The 22892-nt window shown below is 43.1% G+C and overlaps 1 protein-coding gene across 1 annotated transcript; it reads right to left on the reverse strand.

Moving 5' to 3' along the window:
- Positions 1–4515: 4515 nt before the first annotated feature.
- emilin2a (elastin microfibril interfacer 2a) lies at positions 4516–20743 on the reverse strand. Its single transcript, XM_086070366.1, has 9 exons — positions 20436–20743; positions 18621–18746; positions 18008–18198; positions 16050–17924; positions 8344–8652; positions 8146–8199; positions 6916–6975; positions 6672–6815; positions 4516–5291 (listed from the first exon to the last, which is right to left on the reverse strand). The coding sequence occupies exons 1-9, from the start codon at positions 20561–20563 to the stop codon at positions 4975–4977; spliced, it is 3204 nt and encodes a 1067-aa protein (XP_085926492.1). The 5' UTR covers positions 20564–20743; the 3' UTR covers positions 4516–4974.
- Positions 20744–22892: the final 2149 nt, after the last annotated feature.

A 22892-nucleotide genomic window follows, 5' to 3' on the forward strand; every position in this document is an offset into this window, starting at 1 on the left:
TGTCCAGAATCTTATTACTATATTAAGCTTATAACTTAGGACCGTAATATGCTTGTGGTTTGGTTGCATGTGCAAATTATTTTATCAATTAAGTATGAGTTTGTCAGGATCTTTTTTTGTGTCTGTGTGTGGTTTCCGTATTGCAAAGGTGGAGTTCGTTTACAAAAGCACAATCAGTATTGTTCACTTACTGAATTCTCCAACCCCTCCAGCAACTATTTAAAAAAAAAAAGTGGTATAACAGGCCTAACAAAAAAGTCTCCAGGGCCCATGCCCCAAATTGAACATTGAAGTTGGACATTTTGTTTTGACGCAGTCAACTTCCGCTGAATCGTCAATTCTGGTCAATGATGATGCCCACTTTTCAAGTGCTTCCGTATATTTGTCGAATGCTTTATGATTCGAAGCCTTGCAAAAATAAATTCTTCGAGGCTTTAAGTACTCGCCGAAAGGTGGTCATTGTCATCGTCGGTGGAAGTGCCCACCTCTGGAAGCAGCCATTTTAAGGATAAATGTCCTTAAAAAGGGCCTAGTAAGTTAGAAATAATTTGCCCTCATCACCAGTCACATGAATAATCAGCCTTAAGTCTGCTGTTGTAGGGCTAATACTAACATTGGCAATACTCGCATTGGCAGCTATGTGGTGGTGTTATAACCCTTTGAATAAAGAATCTTTGAACCCCAATGATGCAGCAATACATGCAGCAATACATGCAGAGATCATATAATTGTTCTCACAGTGGTAAACGACAGTTACGTATGTAACTACGGTTCTATAGCCGCGTTTCCACCGCAGGAACTTCGGGGTAAATTTACGGGGCCAGCCCCAAATATGCGCGTCTCCACTGCAGATGCCTGGGCCACATTTACAGCAACTTACGGGGAAGAGCGGAGGTCCTACTCGAGGGTAGGTCCTCCGCCGGCTCGATAAACTCCCGATCGTGCTGATTGGCTAAAAATTACTTCGTATAAAAAATTATCTTACCTTCATGCGCGACGATGATGCATTCTCGGCTTAAGTCTCTTCCACCAAAACAGTTCTCTTAGTAATCCTTTGCCTATTTTCGTTCCACTCTACTGTTAGCCTTTTCAAATTCTTCATTTAGACGCCGTCTCCTCTCACGCAAACCATCCATCCACGCCAAGTACATGAAAAAAAAAGTAGAAAAAACCGGCAACCGCCACAAGTTTTTCTCTTCCCTCGTTTTTCATTTTTTTGCGGCGCCGTGCTTGGGTGACAGAAACAGTCGCAAGGCGATTACTTGTCGATCGAAACTTGTGACTTGCGAGTCAGCCTTTTCAAATTCTTCATTTAGACGCTGTCTCCTCTCACTCAAACCATCCATCCACGCCAAGTACATAATATAAAAAGTAGAGAAAAACAGCAACCACCTAAAGTGTTTCTCTTTCCTGATTTACGTCGCGCGGTGCTTGGGTGACGTCACGGGAGAAACCGTCGCACGGCGTTTACGTGTCGATCGAAACTTGTGATGTCGCGAAATGGGTCGTACTCCGCAGTGGAGACACAGCCACAAGCGGGCCGGCTGAGAGAACAGTTCCTGTGAAAGTCCCTACTCCCCTCCCCATACCCGAACGTCCTGCGGTGGAAACGCGGCTTAGGAGTCCCGAACGACTGCCAGGTGGCGGTGCTGAAACAGCACTCAAATCCCCACGTGCATGCGTCACTCGAGAAAGAATTAATAAAAGGACATTTCCAGGGCTCTGGCTGACGCGATCCTCATGTATAAAAGCGGATCGTAACCGGAACCCAGCCTCTCAGAACCTTCTCGCGCAAATCAAGGAGGGGGACGACCAGAGACCCGGCACGGCTGCCGATTCACCTCCCCGATCAAATAGGAGAGGTGTTGCTTGGAAACAGCAGCTCCTTTATTCGGGCCGTCGTAAGACACAAAAAGCTGGGTGGATGTGCGAAAACACGCCGTAGCATCCAAACAAGAGCGGAGCGCCCTCACAGGACAACAAAGATTTGGAGCGTCATCTCCATCTGTCGACGGCGGAGCACAACGAGCGAGACGAATAGCGTGGTTGGCTTGAGAGCCAGACAAAACTTTGGGAACAAAAGCACTATTTGGTCACAATGTGACCCCTGCCCCGTCGAGGTGCCAACGAAGGCATTCGGGGCTAACAGATAGGGCGTGGAGCTCCCTCACCTGCTTCGCAGTTGCAATCGCAAGTAGAAACGCTGTCTTGCGAGACAGCCAGCAAAGTTCCCCTTCGTTCAACGACTCGAAAGGGGACCTACACAGTGCGCCAAGCACCAGTCGAAGGTCCCAGGCGGGGACTCGAGTTCATAAAACGAAGGCGAAGGGCACCCCTGAGGAAGTAGCCCACTAGGCTATGGCAACAAACAGACTTGACATCCACTGCAATATGGCGGGCCAAAATGGCCGCCACGTAGACCTTGATCATAGAAGGGGAGGGCCCCTTATCGAAAGCAGATTGGAGGAATTCTAGAACAGTGGGAATAGGGCACAGGATCCGTCCCATAACTTGCACACCACTCCGCAAACAGCTTCCAACTGTTAGCATACAGCAAACGAGTGGACGAAGCCCTGGCATAAAGGATTGTATGCTTAACAGAAGATGAGCACTCAGTCAGCAATGGGTCTCGACCCTCAGCGGCTAAACACACAGATGGAGCCGGCGGGGATCGGGATGCCAAATCCGACCCCGCTGTTGGGACCGTAGATCCAGCCGAATGGGCAGGATCCACGGTTCGGAGAAGCAGAGACTGCGGAGGAGAGGGAACCAAGTCTGGGCTGGCCAAAGAGGGACCACCGGCAATAACGTGTGACCCTCCAGAAGGACCCTCTGAAGGGTCAGATGGAAGTGGGAAAGCATACAGCAGCCCCCTTGGCCTCGGGTGTGCCAGAGCATCTTGGCCTAGCAGGCTGTTCTGTTCCCTCAGGAAAAATCAGAGGGGACAGTGAGTGAACTCCTCAGAGGCAAAAAGATAGACCGTCGCCTTTCCGAGTGGAGACTCCAGTCACCCTGAGGTGGACGATGGCGGGAGAGGGAATCCGCTGACTGGTGGACAATGCCCGGGAGAAACATGGCTCCAAACATTTCTTGTAGCCATCTCTAAGCTTCTTGCACCTTTCTGCTGGTATTTACCCCCACTCTTCCTTAACGACAAATTGTTCAAGCTCTTGAATGTTTGCCGGTTTCTTTTCCCAATGGCACATTTCAACTCATATCAAAGATGTTCAATCGGATTGAGATCAGGAGTCATTGCTGGCCATTTTAAAACAGTATTTTTTTTTTGCTTTTTAACCATTCCTGTTTGCTTTTGGATGTGTGCTTTGGGTCTTTGTCTTGCTGGAAGACCCATGACCTTCAACTCAAACCAAGTTGTCTAACACTTGGTAGGGACATGTCCCCCTAGAATGTCTTGATAATTCTCTGATTTCATGATTCCTGTGATATAACGGCCTCCAGTACCAGATGTAGCAAAGCAGCCCCACAGAATTATGGATCCTCCATCATGCTTAACTGTAGGGCGGGTGTTCTTTTCCTTGGAAGCTTCATTGCGCTGTCTGTAAACAAATTGCTGAAAAGCTCTATTTTTGTTTCATCCGTCCGCAGAACATTTTCCCAAAAGAATTGTGGTTTGTCCAGGTACTCCTTGGCAAAGGTTAGCCATTCTTTTTTTATGTCTGTCTCAGGAATGGTCTTCACCCATGAAGCCCTGTTTTTGGTTCAGTGTGTGGCGTATGTTGCTTCTTGAAACCTTGATCCCAGACTGTTCCAGGTTGGCTTTCAGGTCTTTGGATGTTTAACGTGGTGTTTTTTTCCACCATTCGCACCAACCGTCGAAGACTTCTGTCATCAATTTCTCTCTTCCCCCCACGTCCGTGCAGATTCTTGACAGTTCTGTGCTCGTCAAACTTCTTAATAACATTACGCACTGCTGAAACGGGGCTACCCACATTTTTGCCGATGGCTCTATATCCTTTGGAGGTCTTGTGTTTGCGAATTATCGCACTTCCGATGTCCTCAGACAGCTCCTTTGTTGACACGATAGTGACAAAGGAAAAGGGGATAAAATGTGGCTTTTAAAAACATCAATGTCATCATTCATTGGTTAAATAATGTCAATTGGGCACAGACAATTTAGAACAAGGAATTTACCAACGGTGAATCACAAATGCGTTTCCATACTGATTTAAAGGAAGGGTTGCCAGTACCAGTGACAGAGCACATTTTAAGTTTTCTATTTTTTCCGCCCATTGTTTATTGTTTTAAATGTTTTTTTTAATCATTTGGTCTTTACAAGCGCTCTATAAAAAATAAAATGAATTACTTGATTCATTTTTTTCAAAAGATATTCCACATTATGTACTTATGTTCATGGGTGCCAATAATGGTGAGCAGGACTGTATGCAGGAAAGTTAAGTATGAATTGGCCTTGAACTGCCACCAGGTGGCCAAGACGCACACGGCAGAAAGAGCAGCACATTGGGCATTGAAACAAATGAGAACATCTGGCAAAAGTGGATTCATTGTTTTTATTCTAATAATAATAATATGAAGTGCTATTTTTCCTCATTTAAAAAACATTGCATTTTTTTGGCTGGAACGGATTAATGTTATTTCCATTCATTTCGATGGGTACCAATGATTTGCGATACGGATGTTTTGAGTTCCTAGCATGGTCATTGAATGAATTAAACATGTATCTCAAGGCACAACTGTATGTACTTCCCCCACTCCCACCCGGATGAACAATTTGCAGCTGTACTATTCTCTCTAGAGTCGAGAGCATGTTGATGAATCATCTCGTTGAGTTCAAATATGCCCATTTATTGCCATCACCGGCGTCGCGTCACAGATTATGTGCGTTCAATTACTAAGACCGTTCCACAATCACAATGAGCAGTACAAAGATTGTCAAATATATTAGATGAAGATGTTTGTATGCACGCAGTTCACATTGCAGTCTTTGAGCTTCAGCTATCTGCGCTGGCCCGATGGGCCGTACAGGTAGAGGGCGCCAAAAGTGGAGAGCACCTCCCGGGCGTCGGTGGTGGCCAAACGGCCCGCCGTCCTCAGCAGGCCCACGCGATCGCCTCGCTTCAGGGGTAAGACGAGGCCGAAGGACACCGAGCCGCCGCAGCCGCACGCGTCACGACTGGCCGCCGCCGCCGAGCTGCGTAGCCTCTGGACGCTGCGCTGGGACACGGACAGGACCGCCTCGACTGAGTCTCCGCGCTGCGCCGTCAGAAGGCCTGAGATCAGGTAGCGGCCATCTTGAGGGACTGTGAACAAACCTGTGGATGGGGAAAATGGACAATTGGCTTGTGTGGAAAAAAGTGGCATATTTTCACAAAGTCAAAGTAAAAAAAAAAAATCATGACTTTTTCCCTCAACGATATACAACTTATCCCCCTGCTAAAAATATACTGTAATACTTTATTTCTCAAATTGAAGGTAATCTTCTCCTTGATGAGCGCTCCGAGTGTTTGCGAACGTAGCAATTGTTGTTTTTGGCCAGCGTTCATTAGAAGTTACAAATGGGCACAAAGACGCTCGCCAGATGTTTTCAGTTTTCTCATCATCTCAATTTCTACTTTCTACCTTATGACCGAAACTTCTTGAAAATAAACTTGACTCTTGTAAAGATTCAGATTTTTCCCCCCTCAAAAATAGTATATTTTTTTCCTTGTTAGATTATGACCTTCTACTTAATAATAACTATTGTCAAAATTGCCATTTTTTTTCTTGAAAATACACAACTTTTTCTCCCTCAAATATAATACTTCTCAGAAATGTGCTTTTCTTGTAAGATATTTTCTAAAAAATCTTTTTTTCCCTCTCTCTCTCTCAACATTGGCCCTTTTCTAAAAAATAATGTAAAAATTCAGCTTTTTTTGTTTCACCATAATTGTTTCTGATAAGATTAATTTGTTCAAAAATATACAACTATTGTCATAAGATTGTGAATTTTTCTTAAAAATATGCAACTTTTTTTTAAAAATTCTCTCAGGATTAATGTCCTTTTCTCGAAAATAATATAATTTTTTAATTGAAATTTTTTACAAGAAATATGCAACTTTTTTTCTTGTAAGATTATAGTTAACTCTCCAAAATATGACTGATAAAATTAAATAAGACTGTGACTTATTTCTTAAAATATATATTTTTTCTTTAATAAATTTGAAAATGAATAACTTTAATCTTGTAAAAATTCTGACTTTTTTTCTCGTAAGGGTTACAACTTGCTTTCTTTAATGTATCTGCAGCATGTAAACTTAAAATTCTAAAAAAAATAAAAATAAAAAACAGATTTTTGGGGGAATATAACTTTTCTCAAAATTACAACTTTTTATTCTCCTACGATTGTAACTTTTGTCTTAAATTCCCCTCAAATATTCAACTTTATGCTTTTAAAATCACATCCTTTCTATAAAATATGCTGCTTTTCTAAAAAAATAAAAATAAAAATCGTAATAAAATGTTGTTCCTGTAAATTGTCTCTTTTTTAAAATATAAAATGTATACCAAATTAAAAAAATGCCGAAATGTCATCGGGAAGTTAATCGCTTTTACATTGTAGTAGAAGTGTTTGTGTAGAAGCTACGCTATATCAAGAATTGAGGATGTTGTATTTTAAGTAACGTATGAGCAAATACTCGAGTTTACAGTGTCACCTGTGTGGGGACTGTAGTGGCCACCATCGTTGAGCAGAACCTTGTTGAAGCGAATGATGCCAAACTCTCCAGAGAAAGGCTGGAGAGTGAGGCCGGCCGAGAAGGAGAAAGGATCGGACAAGGCGTTGCGCTCTACTGGAACGTCTTGCAACAACAACAACAACAACAACAACAACAACAACATGGTTAATCGGCTTCTGTCTGAATGCAACGCTTAGCGAAGTATTTCCAAGTGAGACTTTACCAAGTGATTCGACAGGAGCTCGGTAGGACGGGTTCCAGGGCACTTTAGCTGCAAGTGGACCTGTCAGGTGCAAACACAACAGATGAATTGCTGGCCATTATATCTGTAGAATGGGGTGATTTTAGCACCGATTGATTGTTAGTGGGTTTAAACAAAACAATTTCCTCTACACCTTTAGAAAGTATATGAATAAAGTCATACAATTGAAAAGAAGTTGTCATTTTAATACAAATACTGCATACTTGGTTTCTCCAAAAATGAAATATTTGTAAAATTAAGATTTTATCTTATACTTCAGCTTTTTCCCCCACAATATTACAAATGTATTGTTTCATTACTATAGCCCCCCCTTGTATACAACAATTTCTCTCAACACTTAGTAATGACAAAGGTCTACGCGGGACGTGCTGATCATAATTAGCCTTGTTTGGCCTTGGCAGAGGTCTGCTGTGCTTTATTTGTATGATCTAGGCGCAAATATGCATGGCGAGGGTGCGTAACTAAGCAACCGAGGGCTAAATTATTTTGTGGCACATCTGCAAACGAGCTCCAACTCCTTCTTCAATCTAAACATCCTCTTCCCTCGCGCTCACGAAGGCGACACTTCATTCATAGCTTCACTTCTCACTCCATACGAACGCAGTTCAACATATTAATACAGTGGTGCCTTGAGATGCAAGTTTAATTTATTCAGCGGACACACTCGTAACTCAAAACACTCCTTCCTCAAATCATCTCTTCACCATGGATACGTTCAAGCTTTTTCCCCAAAAACAATTGTTCATTGAGACAACTCATCAGTTCAGTACTAATTATAAAAACGTTCTTCGCAAAAGATAAAGAATATATGACTGTGAATCATGCTATATTTAGTGTCTGTCTACATGTATTCAATCTGTTTCTTAAATATTATTATAGCACCGCAACATGATGTAATAGCATTAGCATTAGACTAATTGAAAGAGCCATGTGGTTGCTTTAAATACACATTGTGTACATTTTTTATTTTGTTTCGTTTTTTTCAAACTTCAAGTGCGAGTAACAAACAATTTGAAGTGTCTTTTTTTAACCAATTATTTGCCAGAGTGCTTCTTATTGTTAGTCGGTTGAGTGTAGTTCACTGCCACCATTACAGTGCTCGTATCTCAAGTCAAAGCAAAAAAAAAGGTCTGAATGACAAATCTTGCAAGATGAATTATAATCACAAGGCACCTGTGTGCTATGCTGTACCTGTGCGGCTGCTCCACTCTGACTTGGACGATACTGGCTGCACGGGAGGATAGCCTGCAAAAAGACAAGAAAGTATACCTTCAATGAAAATGGAAAGAAATTGACTAAACTGACTGATCAGCAAATAAAAATCAAATCTTGAAAAAAAAAATCTCATCTTTCTGCCAGCTAATCAGTGAAGAAGGTAGGAAAGCCTACCTGGCGCTCCCGCAAACCCAGTGAGCGGCGGGCTGGCCGAGTCCTCAGATCCCCTCCTCACCGTGACCCTGCGCATGTACCCAGGGGGTCCCGCCTCGCCCGTCTCCACCACGGGCCTGCTGGGCAGCGCGGGGTCGCCTTGGCTGCCGGGCCACTGGGGAGCGACCGGCCGGCTCGGGGGGTTCGGCCTCAAGGTGTGCGTGTTGGGCTGCCTGGGCGGGGGGATGATGAGGGGGATGTGGATTTGGTGAACTCGGCCTCTGCTGGGGTCCGGCAGGGATGCCGGCGGGTCGGGTCTGAGGAGGACTCCTAAGGACACAATGACATGCCATTGATTCATGGTTTGAATCCCGCACGGGGGCGGTATGACGGGAATGGAACGACGTCACACTTCGAGGAAATCAACACTCATCGCTAATGTTTACATGAAGTCCATCAGCATGTGCAGGAAAAGGAGGGGGCTTGCACAGCAAACAGATGCGCACACAAACTTCGCTTGGAAACTTGAACCCTTGTGGTTTGAAACCTTAACACTGCCTTGAAGCTTACTCATTTGTAACTCTAAGTCTTGCTTGAAACTACTTTGAAACCCAAACAGCAAGACTTAGTCACTTTAATGTCATATCCGTACAGTGTTCCATCAGTTCAGATAAAAAGCATTATTTGCATTAGCGGAATGGAGCCACCAACCTATCTTAACGAGGTTAACAAGAGGGTCAAGAGCCGTCATCGTGCCGCAGTGAGATTGTATCTCAACTAACGCCCCAATAATAAAATTCGAGTCGTAGAAGTCAGCTGCAGTATTCACCGGAAGATGCTCGGCTGGCATGGCAACCGGCCGTGGAAGCGGGAGCATAAATAAAGCTCTTATTAGCTTAAATAAGTGTCTGTACAGAATGATCCTACGGCACAGTTTGCATGCGATGCGCAAATTCATGTTTATACAAGATGACGGTTATGCTAAGCCGTCTAAGTATAGCCAAGAACGTCCAGGCAGGTCTGGGGGCAAAACGGGCCGACGGGTGGATGCAGTCCAACAAGACTTTTGCTGGAATCGCAACAAAGTATCGAAAGTTAGCACACTTGTTTGCAAAAAAAAAAGCAGCATAAGAATAAACCTAAACGGTATCACATCTTTCTATCTATCTATCCTAAACCACAGCCTTGTTGATTTTGATAGACATTGGATTCAAAAAGGCCCAAAAAAGGGAAAATATTTATTTTCAGCACTCAAGCCGTCGCCAACAAAATTGCATTCTTCCCCTTTGATCCAATCCCTTTCAGATAGACTGAGTCTGTATGGACTCATCATGAATCACCAGAGCGGTACGCTGTTGCGTCCCAAACTAATAACACACGTCGTCAAATACAAAATAATACTAATAATAATAATAATAAGCGTGCTTCCAGCAAATGAGCCAATTACAAACCACGTCTGATCAAATATGAATTCAATTAAAACGTCTTGTTCATTTCCTCTCCATGTCGCCCTCAGGATTGCCTGAGTGCATATTTCCCATGGGTCCTACCCCCTCCCCCGCGGCTCGTCAAGTGGGGGTAACCACAAGCGCACGGTGAAGTCACCGGAACCAGATGCCAGACACACGATGGCCTCCTGTAACCATGAGCCAGCTTACACGTCAACACATCACGAATTCCATCACACACGATCCCAGCGCTTCTCAAACTTTTTGCTTACCGGTGAGTTTTCTGAAGGGCCCTATCACAGTCCTTACTCTAATAAAAAAAAAAAACGTGTGTGACACATGCAGATAGGCCCTTTTTTATTTTATTTATGATGTCATCATTTATCACAAATTATTTTAAGACCTCACAACTTAACAGCTTGCGGGGACCTCAGTTTGAGATCCACCACCGTGCGAGTCTCTTTGTAAATGGACGAAATCCTCCCGCCGCACGTCGGCTCATGACGACAGGAGGTCGGACACCTCGAGGGGCTCGCATTGCACATCTGGCAGCGCTCCCCTCTGAAGACTTCCAGATGGGCTGCTGTCATGGGAGCGAGCGCCTCACCTTGCTGCTGATGAAAAAAAGGCCCCAGGATGCGGGCTATATAAAGCATACAACATTTTGTAGTCGAATAATAAAGCCAATTCTCGCTCAAATGATCTAAAATTTGAACAAGGCGAGTATGGGTTTGTAAAACTCTTATAATGTGGCCTCGGGGTGGGGGGGGGGGCGCTCCTGCTCCTGGGTTTGCTCTCCGGCCGGTGGCGCCTACGGGGCCCTGAGGTGTTGCGCTTGCTCTGTCATGGCCGGGGTCGACGGCTCCCCTCTTTGGTGGAGATTTTCATGCATGCCAGATCCACCACACCAGCATCTATCAAATTTCAAACACAATCTGCTTCTTCCTCTGGTCGTTGAATCGGTGGAGGCTGATGTCTGTGGATCTCACTCTGCTTCGTCTGTCCTTCCTTCCTTTCCTCAGTCTCTCCTTTGGTCTCTTGAGGTCTCCCTAATTTGTTGGAATTTAGATGTTTCTGGGGTTGGTGAAGGACTCTGGTTGGTAACCCGGTGGGTAGTAGGTAATGTCTGGTCGGTGCTGGATTTCACTTTCCTTTCTTTTCTTTGGTCCTTCCTCGGGTCTCCTGACGGCCTCACGACTGGCTGGATTCTGAAGTGTTCGGTTTAGATGAACGGTATGGGATTTTTTAATAGGTTTTAGGTGAACTAATGAATACACACTCACACACAAAAAATTAATAAAAAAAAAAAAAAAAAAAAAGAGAGAGCAATGATGATGACATGTCAATCTGTAAAATTACCGAATGAACTGAGCTCTCCAGAAAAAAAAATAATAATAAACATGTGGCCTCGGGTCAATAAACGGTGGGAAACTGTGTAGCGTATATGGCCCAAGGTGGGTAGGAATGCGCTACATTTACCAAATTATATTTACTCCAATCATTTTGGGCACAAATTCTACTGCAACATAATTTTACTAGTTATGAAGAAAAGTACTACTTTTATTTTTATGAATATATTTGCTTTTATGTTTTGAATTGGCAGTGACACATGACTTTTGTTTCACCCATCCAACGAAACAACAAGTGATATTTGACTCCATTAGACCAATCAAACGAAGCCAGGCAGTCACATGACTGTCGCACTCTGACTCCATGGCCTGCTCACACAGGAGCAACTTTTTTTTGAAGTGACAAATTTTCGTGAAACCTGGAATGTCTGAATTTACACATTCCCATTTTTTTTTAAATGGACTCGATGTTCATGCTTTGATTTATAAAAAAAAAAAAAAAACTAATTAAAAATCAAATTACTCTCCACTTGAGTATTTTTGCTTACTATATATTTTTTACTTTTATAGTAACATTACCCACCTCTATCAACATGTAGTCAGGTATTCATATTTCAAATAATGTCCAATTAATTTGGTATATTACATAGTGCGTGTGTGCCTGTCGACTGCCATTTTCCTTTCTTGCCCCTCGACACCCTTTACACTTTGAAGAGGACTTTGATGTCCTTGTTTTTTTTCTTCTGCTCTCTGATGGCAATATACACTTCACATCTTTAGCAGAGGGTCCTCGCCTCTCAGTTTATAAATGCATTGATCCGCGAAATCAAAGCAGTTGTTTGATAAGATTCATTTGCTGAGGCCACCCCACGAGATGGGACCAGGAGACGTCCTCTGGCACCCGTGCAAGGACATTTTTGAAAGGACAGCATGAGGAGGAGACAAGGAAGTGGGGCAACATCTCAGATGAAAATAAAGCAGCTCTAGAATATAAATAAATAACAAAAAAAGTGTGGTCAGCCTTTTTCTTTTGTATTTCGACATCTCCCAACAGGCTGAAGTTGAGTTGGCGGACAGCGGACAGAGTTGCAAACTAGAGTAAATGTTTCACGCCCAGAAAACAAGGGTTTACAACAATGGTTTGGTTACGGTTTTAAATTAGGGTTTGAAGTCAGGGTTTCAAATTACAGTTTTAACTCATGGTTAGGGTTTCAAATGAATGATTCAAGCCATGGTTAGGGTTTAAAACATGGGTTAAGGTCTCAAAGTAGGGTTTTAAGTCAGGGGTGGGGTTTCAAGCAAAAGCATTAGGGTTTTAAATTAGGGGTCCTAGTCAGGGTTAGGTTTTCAAATCAGGGTTTCAAGCCAGCAGTAGGGTTTTAACAAATACAGATCAAGCAATTCAATTTCAACAAATAATGTTGACAAAATACTACCATGTTATGAAAACAGAATGGCCTTAACATATCAAACAAGCAAAACAAAAACCATTTGAATTGCTAATTAACCACATGAGTGACACTCAGCCTGTACTTATGCTTTCTGATCTTTCTTTCTGAGCAATGGCCAACATTTTGATGCATGTGTACTGTTTTTTTGTATGTTCAACCCCCCAACGTTATTGTAATTATGCTGCTAATGACATTAGCATTAACACAGAATCGGAACAGCAACAAGTCTAAAATGCTACATTTTCCTCCGTGTTTCACTCAAACATAAGTCAGTATAACCACGCATTACATGTTCCGCATTTAACGGTACCACACAAACACACACAGACAAGACCACGATGACATTAGCACACCAAAGCTAAATTTAGCCTGAAACTAGCTAGCAGTCTAGTTGTTCCAGGAGTTATGCGAAAATCTTGAAGGTTGTTATAAAATTCATCACGAGCCAATTTTCGAGTAAGATATGTGTCAAGAGGACTTGTAACTTAAATTCAGATGAACAACGACGTGGTGGCCATTTTAAATGTCTGACAGCTTCAGGCCACCCTCAAACTTTTTTCATCCCGTCTAAGCCTGCCAATGAAAACTTCCATTGTCACTGTTATGTTATCCATCCATTTATCCATCCATCCATTATCTGAACTGCTTATCATCATGAGAAAAAAAAAGAAGAGTATAGACGAAATCATTTTGCCATTGTTGACAAAACCGGTCAGAAATGACTTTGAATGCATCATAGATTATGCTATTACAGCAGTAGAGTCATAATTACAGTACAAATATTCGTAAGAAAAATACTTCAAAGGCCACCAATAAAAAACATTCAAAATGAAAAACAGTACCAAAGCAGTAACTGAGTGTGCCTTCTTGTGCAGCATGACAACGTATTTTCACATAGCTTCACCAACCAGTTCATTGTGCACTGTTCGTTACCTCAAATGTCAGGATCGACAGAAAGCAAGGACCCCTCATAATGCCACTTTGCTGGTTACTGTAGCTGCAACAGTGCTATGAGACGCCATTTGTTCTACACTCAACGTTGACCACACGTTCAAGATGTCTCCTGTTTTCTGATCTTGTTGACGGATGGCCAAAAGATCACAGTTTGTACCCATCTGTTACAGACAGCCTCGTGTCCATCGTTCCTGAATGTTCCAGCTATGACAACAGCACATCTGTTTACAGCCTACTCGAGGCCCTCATATGACTACAGTCTGCTCTGGATTACACATTTCACTGACACTTTGGTATCTCTCATTTTGGCTACTTTGCTTTTCCTCTGTGCCAAACCAAAACATCATTACAGAATACAAATATTTGGGGTAGTAACTTGTTTTGAGGGATGACCCTCTTGATTACTTCATCACTGGTTTCCACCAAGAACGGTTTCAACTGCCAAAACTGGTTAGGTTACTGAATTACTTTTTGGTACACTCAACAATGGTGTACACAACACACTGTCATGTTGCTATGATGCCACATTATTTACGTAGGTGACATCCAGAACACACACCCCGCAGTGGAAACACTTGCCAGATCAAGATTTAACCCGAAGAACACACTTCGGATGTCTGTATGCTTCCAGGCAGCATGTTGTGCTAGTGGCTAGCATGTCCGCCTCACAATTCTGGGACCCCGGGGTTTGACTCTCAACTCCAGCCTTCCTGGCATATTTGCACCGTGACTGCGTGGGTTTTCTCTAGTACTTCGGCTTCCTCCTATCTAACTCAACATGCATGTTAGGTTCACTGAAGACTGTAAATTGTCTATATGTGTGAATGTGAGCATGAATGCGTGCAAGTCTACATGTGCTCTGTGAAGGGCTAATGACCATTCCAGGGTGTACCCCGTCTCACATCCAAGCCAGCCGGGATTGCAAGTGCCATAGAAAATTGATGGATGGAAGACATTTTCCACAATTGTACGCTTCTAACTTAGCGCTAACAGTTTGAGGGAGGCCCCGTTTCATACTCCGTTCCCCATCACTACGTTGTTCTGGTTAATGCACTGACAAGAAGAAGGGAGGCACCGGCCGTCGGGCCTGAAGCCATGACATCACAGCTGAGGGCAGTCGACGCATCTGGTCATGGGTGTGGAGCTGCACTAAACCTGTCCTCTTCTCCATAAGTGTAATGAGTCAGGGCCCTTAATGAGGACCAGACCCCGACTCGTCAGGCTGAGGTCACTCTACGGGAATCCCTGGAGTTTGATCATGTGTGCATGTGTGAGGCGTGTGCACTGAGTGACTGAGCGCTGAGGTCGATGTCGGCGGCGCTGTGGTATGTGAAAGGAAAACCCAAAAAGCGACATTACTCAGTTTGTTACTCAGGGAGGAAAAAGACAGTTGACTCGGGTGTTTTGATGTCTCCTTTGTGGAAGCAAAAACAGCACAATTAAATCACTGCAAGCAGTCAGCGGGGGCTGCAATCCAAAACCTGGTTTGCCGCATAAGTATTTTAGCTTCAATTTACCTGCCACATTCCTTCTATAAAAACTGTGGAATTCTTGGGACAACAACATCACAAGTCACAGGAAGTTTCCATTATAGGCCTGGCGGTGCGGCCGCATATTGAATGACATAGAAGGAGGCCAGCCAGACATCCAGCAAGAGGCCCAGTGAACTCGTGTCCTCCCACTCGGGGAAATACCCTTCGGCCATTCAGGGGATGTGATCCTTTTCCTCAGAGCCTCCGTGTGAGTCGTGCAGGCAGAGTGCATGATATTATGCAGGATTATCTGCAGGAAGGCTTTGTGTTTGTACAGATGTTAATCAGGCTTGATACAACTTGTGAATGCTGGGAGAGTTAGGAAGGAAGTCTATGGAAGAATCGCATCTATTCATTTAGTACATTTGAGAACTTGTCATACTGTAGCTTTGGATTTTCCTTTCTATTTCCAGGATTAAAGACTTGTCTTTTACAATCATTGCCAAACTCGTTAGGTAAACTTGCACTATCTATCCTTCCTTCCATTTTCTATCACGCTTGTTTTTAGGGTCATGGGTAAACTCTAGCCTAGTCAAGCTGACTTTGCGTGAGAGGCAGCAGGCTCCCTGAACTTGTTGACGGTCAATAACAGGAAAGAAACAGCAAAAATCCAAGCAAGGAACCTCAAAGAGATCTGAACTCAGAAGCCCTGATGGTGAACAGACCTACACTGTGACCTTAAAGTAATAGTTAGAAAGTAGTCAAAAGTATTCTTAAAAACAAATCCACTCCAGGCCAGGTAATTCCTAGAAAGCCACCCCTAGTGTGGGCAGGTTTTAAGCATTGTACCTGCTGTTTCAACAATGTTCCTTCTCGTGCCAGTTAAAGCACCATTTGTAAGTATATTTCAATTTAAATACCTTCAGAGATCCTACTTTGTATCGGAATGCATGAGTTTTGTTGGAAATGTTTGATTATGGGTTCATAGTCTCTGTCAGGTTAAAAATTTCAGACATGACCTCATCCATGTCTGGATGTTGCAGAAAAACTCACCTGGATCCTTGGCGGCGACATCTTTGGAGACCTGTCTGGCCATGGCAGACAGTTGGGCTTGGAACCGCCGCAAGGAGTTGTGCAGTTCGGCAATGTCTGCGCTGTGACGTCCACAGGTAGCATTCATCCTCCCCAGGTTGCCCTTCAGTCCTTCAATGTGAGCGGAAATGACGTCTAACCTGAGGCACGCCTTCTCGAGTGCGTCCACTCGTCCTTCCATGTGTTGACACCGACTCTGGTCAGCCAACACCTGCTTGCCGAGTGCGTCCACTTTGTTCTTCAACTCCTCCATCTGGAGGCCAGTAGCGTCAGGTAGGCCGGTGAGCGCCGGCCTCCCCGGGCCACTTAGTTCTGCCTGGCAGCATGTTGCATTTATTTTAACCATGTCTTGGTTGTACTTGCTCAATGAATCACTCAGTCCAGTGACAGCACCAGCCAGGCCCAGAACATTATCTTGGATGCTAATGAGCCCCTTCTGGAAGTCATCCATGGTCTTGGAACGTCTCTCGTTCCCAACTGATTCTCTTTCAATTCTCTCGAGCAACTGTTGGAGCTTGTCTGTATTCGTGCCAACATCGATATGAAGAGTGTCCAAATCATTCCTGTAGCGACGCAGGTCCTTCCAAATTATATCCAGTCCCTTAAGTGAGGGCGCGGAACTTCCTTCAACGACAGTAGCTTCTGAGCCCGAGCACCCTGCTGAGCACAATTCTCCAACAGCATTGATCTTGTCATCCAAACCCTGGAGCAGGAACTTGTTGTTGTTGATTTGCGCCTGCACGGCATCCATGGAGTCTCCGAACATCCCTGGGAAGGAGTTGTTGCTCATTTCCACCAGCATGCTGGTGAACTGGTCCTCCATGCTGTTGAGACGCTCATCCAGAACTTGCCTCAGCGACGCCACTTCTTCTGTAATGATCCGCGTCAGCTTCTCTTCTATGTAGAAGCAGTGAGTTTCCGCATTTTGTTCGCTGATGTTTAAGCGGGCCTCCAATTCTTCAATCAGCGGGATGAAGTCATTTTCCTCTCGGGGCTCAGACAGGTGTATCAGCTCGTTGTCGATACGAGCGTTCAAGATGCGGTAAGCCTCAGTGATACGGTCAATCTCAATCCACAAATCTTTGTGGTCGCTATGGTCCTCCTGCTTATTAATTTGATCCGTCTGCCGCTGAGTTCGCGATGGCCCATCCGCAGCTGTCATGTCCACCCGCAGAGCTCGGATCTCCTTCCTGAGGTCGGCCTCCTTGTTGTCCACCATTTTGGTGAGGCTGTCCAAACCTTGGTCGCGGCTGTCCTCGCAGGTCTTCTGCAAAGTCTGGATCTTGCTACTACATGCTGCTTGTATCTTGTCCAACTGTTCCTTCATGGTCTGGTCCAGTTCATTCTTCAGCTTTTCGACTTTGCCATCGATGTAGCTCTGCACAACATCAAACTCCATCATGGCCGGTGTCTGTGATTGCGAGGCATCCATCAGGACACGAATCTGCCCCTCGTGGCTTGTTATCGTCCCTCGCAGGTCTTCCAGCAACTCCTCCTTGCTTTTAAGTGCGTCGTTTATATCATCTAAGCGGCCTTCAATTTTTTCTAAGACCTTGTCTCCGGCAATCCCGCCTCTGGATGCCTGGTGGCCATCCAGCACTGCAGGGCTGTCCTCGGGTCCTTGGACCACCGCAATGTCGGGAGGCTGCATGTTGTTGAAGAGGGTCACCAACATGTTCTTGGTGTCCTCCTGCAGGTCTGCACGTAGGTTGGTGGTCAACCCTTTTAAGGCGGACTGCAAGTCCAGGACGGTTTGGGTGAGGCGCTGAACTTCACCTTCCAGAAGGTGCACCTTGTCGTTTGTCTCATGATGGCCTGTCTCTCTGCGCTCTGGCCCTGAAAGCAAGTAGGTAATACAGTGAAGTTATGCAAAACAAAATATTTGAATTGACACTAAACTGGCACAAATGTGGTCTTACTCTGTATGTGTCGGTTTGAATATCCAGTACTTGATGGGCCATAGGGCTGAGTTCCTTGTATTATCTGATGTTCTGGAGTGGGCTTTAAATCTCGACAGCCAGGTCCTTGGTAGCCCGGACAGCACCGCCACTCCAACTCTGTGACTTTCTTGTGGGCAATCTTGTACGTGGGCCGGAAGCGTGTTTTGTACCTGAGAAAAGGTTAGGATCATCAGGCAAACATTAACTACTGTAGAACACTAAACACTCTCTTTGTGAATGTCAGTGTTCAAACAGCTACTATTGAAATTCATAAACTTCTGCATGGAGGTTCAGAAAACTTTTTGTTTGGAAATGGCACATACTGTTTTTTATTGTGATTATCAATCGTCTGAGCTGCTGATCTTCATTGGCTTGCATTGCAGTTTTTCCATTGTGCAGTCAAGACAAAAAACTCCCAGAGTAAAAATAAATGACATCACTCCCCTGCAGGCAGGGGTCGTGTCTTGGAGAACATCTGACGACTGATTCTGCCTTCCCCCACCCCCCTACCCCAAATGTGACACCAATAACACTACTTTTAACCCAATTTTAAAGTTAGCTAGTACTCATTAGCATCCATTGCAGAACTCACGTCACTTGATGGGGGCAGTTGGTTATGTAGGGTGGGCAGGGGGCCACCACGGGCTCCTGGAAGCTCTCAATGCTGCCCTGCACGGCGCAGCTGACATTCTTGTGCACCACGTAGGCGCACCAGTTCCTGAGCGACAGAGGCAAACCAATGACATGTTTAATTAAAGAGCACATATTGCAGTAGTAATCAAATGTTGACCAGTATCCGATTATGTGTTCATAAAGTCTCTTCATATTTCTGTTTGTAACCATTGTGACACTTGTGGCACGTGACCACATAATGGCCTGCATTGTGAAGCAGCATGTGGCTCATCATCCAAGGTAATTCCTGAGCATACTGTTCCAGGTAACAATTTTAAGTTTTTGATAATGACGGCAGTTGCTGTGTCAACAGACCTTGAGGTCTTGAGTCTCTCGTCTTTCTCAGGCTACAGCGGAAAGTTGTATACTTTCCCAGTTTTTATTACAGAAGTAGGGGAAATATTGTCACAACAGTAATATGTTGTCACCTGTGGATAAATTATTGCTGGTCATATAACACAGCATGACACCCCAAACAGTGGTGAGACTGGAGACCAGGGATTTGAACCCAGGACCTCTTGACTAAGACGCAGACTTGCTACCTTTTACCTCAGACCCCCAAAAAACAAAAATATTATTATTTTTTAAAAACTAATTATTAATGCCCCCCACCAGATAGATAGATAGATAGATATATAGATAGATATATAGATAGATAGATAGATAGATAGATAGATAGATAGATAGATAGATAGATAGATAGATAGATAGATAGATAGATAGATAGATAGATAGATAAAACAATAACATTTGAAAATACACAAATATTTGATGGGAAAAAATAATTTGGAAATATAATTAAATAAAAAATGTTGGGAGTAAAATTTCAAATGTTAGAAACTAAAAGGTGGTACTGGTTAGCACATCTGCCAAGTGGGTTCAAAACCTGGCTTCGGCCTTTGCATGTTTTCCCTTTGCGTTGGTTTTCTATGGGTACTCCAGTTTCCTCCCACATTCCAAAATCACGCATGGTAGGTTGTCTGTTGATGAATGACACTGCAAATGGTTGTCTCTATGTGCAGCATACCATGACTCTACTGAGGATAAATGGCACAGAGAATAGATAGATACAAACTTATAGACAAAATTGACCAAATAAAAGGTTAAAAAATACACATAGACTAAATATTAAGGAAAAAAATTACAACAAATACAAAAAATACACAAATATATCAAATGGAAAATTAACATATTAACAAACAGGCCTTTTAGAAAAACATATTAATATTAGGAAAAAATAAACACATTTTAGGGAGGGGAAAACCCCTTAGCTGAAATAGTTTAGTTATTGGTTTGAAGTACTGTGAGACAACCACAACATAAAAAAACACACACATTTTTTTTTTTATTACTGTATAATTCTGAGAGCCTGTTAATTTTTGCCGATCTTATTTTAGCACCACATTCGCACAGAGCAACCTTATTTATTGCTGACTTTTGACTTGTCCTATATTGAACTTTTCACTTGCAACTACAGGCAAAGGATTGGGCGTCCATTTATCACACGCATTCCCCAACACGTATCTTATCTGCTGGAGAAACTATTTTCTGCTGTATTTAGTACCATTCAGGAGATAAAATAAGTGTACAGACGCGAAGGAAGAAAAAAAAAAGTAATTTCTTTCTTATTGGCATCTGCGCAGCATGTGCGCACACAAAGTTGGATCCAAGCAGGAGAAACGCCCTGAGTGCACTCTTTAGTCAAGAAAAAACACGAGAATGAGACTTTACTGACCTGTTTCTGTGTCTGTGCACCACTCCGGCGTGGAAAGGATCATAAGAAGGTGGTGGAGGAAAGCCATGCGTGAAAAAGTTGCAAAACAGCGTGAAAAGCGTCCACCACAGTGCGCCTCCCGCACCCATATTTACATTAAAAAACAGCAACACTAAAATATATTTTTAAAAAAAAGTTATGGCTAGTCTAAGCTACTGTGACATGCTCCATGCGTTGTGTGGGCGCCTTAAAAAAAAGAGGAAAAAAGTTAACTGTGCCACTACTTGACTGCAACTCCCTTCTGGCGTGAAGCGAAAGGATCCACGCCCTCCTTCCAATAAAACAACACAATGGAAGGAGAAGGAGGAGAGGTGGGAGGGAATCTGTGTTCAATCAAATTGCCGTCTGGGGAACAGTCGCTCGTTAATTAGCCACAAAGATTTGATTAGGAGGACTTTTTTCACACTTTTACCCACTACACACACACGGGACACGTCATTAGGTACATTTTCACAATGACATCCAATTAACAAAAAAAAAACTAAACTAAACAAAAAACTGATTTTACAAGATAATGACGCATGTGGTGACGTTTTTTATTTTTTATTTATTTTTTAAATTCAATCAAATTGAGTGAAATAGCTTAAAGTGAATTAATTTTGTTCAGGCTCACCGTCAAGGCAAGGCAAGTTTATTATATAGCACTACTAACCCTAACCCTAACTCAATGTGTTTTACACGACAACACCTATAAGCATCAACAAACACAGTAGTTACATTCAGAGCAAAGAAGAGAAAACAAAGTAGGTTACAAAATCTACTAAAAGAGCAGTGTTAAAACATTAGACAGCAAACTTTAAAAACATTTAGCGTAAGGAAGTTTAAAAAATTATAATAATAATGAGAATTAAAAGAAGAAAAAACACAATTTAAAACTGTTTAAAATACCTTAATCAAAGGTATGTGAAAAAAGCAAAGTTTTCCAACCGGGATTCAAAAGCATTTACCGGTACACTCGGGGCTGACTTCACTTCTGTTGGCAGCTTATTCCATTTGTGTGCAGCATAACAGCTAAATGCAGCTTCACCATGTTTACTTCGAACTCTGGGTTCTACTAGTTGGCCCAAGTCTGTAGATCTCAAAGCGCTGCTGGGTTTGTATTCAATCAGCATTTCTTGAATATATTCAGGACCCAAACCATTCAGTGATTTATAGACCAGTAGCAGAATTTTGAAATCTATTCTACAGCTGACTGGGAGCTCGTGTAAAGCCTTAAGGACTGGAGTGATATGTTCTGATCTCTTTGTTTTGGTCAGAACTCGAGCTGCAGCGTTTTAAATGAGCTGCAATTGTCTGGTGTTCTTTTGAGAGAGTCCGGTCAGTAATTGAGTCTGCTGGAGATAAAAGCATGGATAAGTTTTTTTTGGTCTGCTTGGAGCATGCAGTTCTTCAGTCTGGATGTTTTTCAGCTGATAAAAGGCTGTCTTAGTAATTGATTTGACATGATTGCTAAAAGTCAGGTCTGAGTCTATTAGCACCCAAAGATTTCAAACTTGGTCTTTGGTATCTCAAGACAGTGACTCAAGATGTTTTCTAACAGCAATCCTCTTTTCTTTAGTGCCGAAAACAATGACCTCCGTTTTGTTTTCGTTTAGCTGACAGACATTTTGGTTCATCCAGTTGTTAATTTGCTCTCGTGAGTGACACAATGTGTTAATGTGACTGCTGTCATTTGGGGACATTGATAAATACAGTTGTGTGTCATCTGTATAACTATGACAGTCAACATTAGCGTTCTGAAGCATTTGACCCAAAGGCAACATATACAGACTGAACAACAGGGGTCCAAGGACTGACCCTTGAGGGACCCCACATGTCATGGCCATTCGATCAGATTCAAAATTTCCAATGGTCATAAAGTAACTCCTTTCCTCCAAGTAGGATCTAAACTATTTTAAGACTGTTCCATTTAACCCCGCCCAAGTTTCCAGCCTGTCCAACAGTATATTATGATCAATCGTGTCAAATGCTGCACTGAGGTCCAATAAGACGAGCACCGATACCTTCCCTGCGTCAGTGCTCAATCTTCTATCATTTAGTACTTTAATCAGAGCTGTTTCTGTACTGTGATGAGGTTGATTCAAAAACTTTTTTTCCTCAACTATTTTGGTTAAGAAAGGAAGGTTTGAGATGGGTCTATAATTTTCTATTTTTTAAAATGGGCTTGACGGCGGCTACTTTTAGGAAGCTCGCCTGATTGAAGAAGTGAGCAGTTGATTATTTGCTGTAAATCGATTTGAACAGATTTCACAATCGTTTTAAAAAAGCCAGAAGGTATTGAGGCAAGACCGCTCATGGAAGGTTTCAATTGTTGAGCCAAGTCTGTATTTTGATCCACTGAGTCAAATTCTGTCATGGTAATTTAATTATTGTGATAAATCACAGGCTATGATTTAAGTAACGTCTTAACTGTCTGTA

Source organism: Leptonotus elevatus, chromosome 1 (assembly GCF_054856555.1).
Source record: "Leptonotus elevatus isolate MCC_2025b chromosome 1, RoL_Lele_1.0, whole genome shotgun sequence".
Taxonomy (NCBI): Eukaryota; Metazoa; Chordata; class Actinopteri; order Syngnathiformes; family Syngnathidae; genus Leptonotus; species Leptonotus elevatus.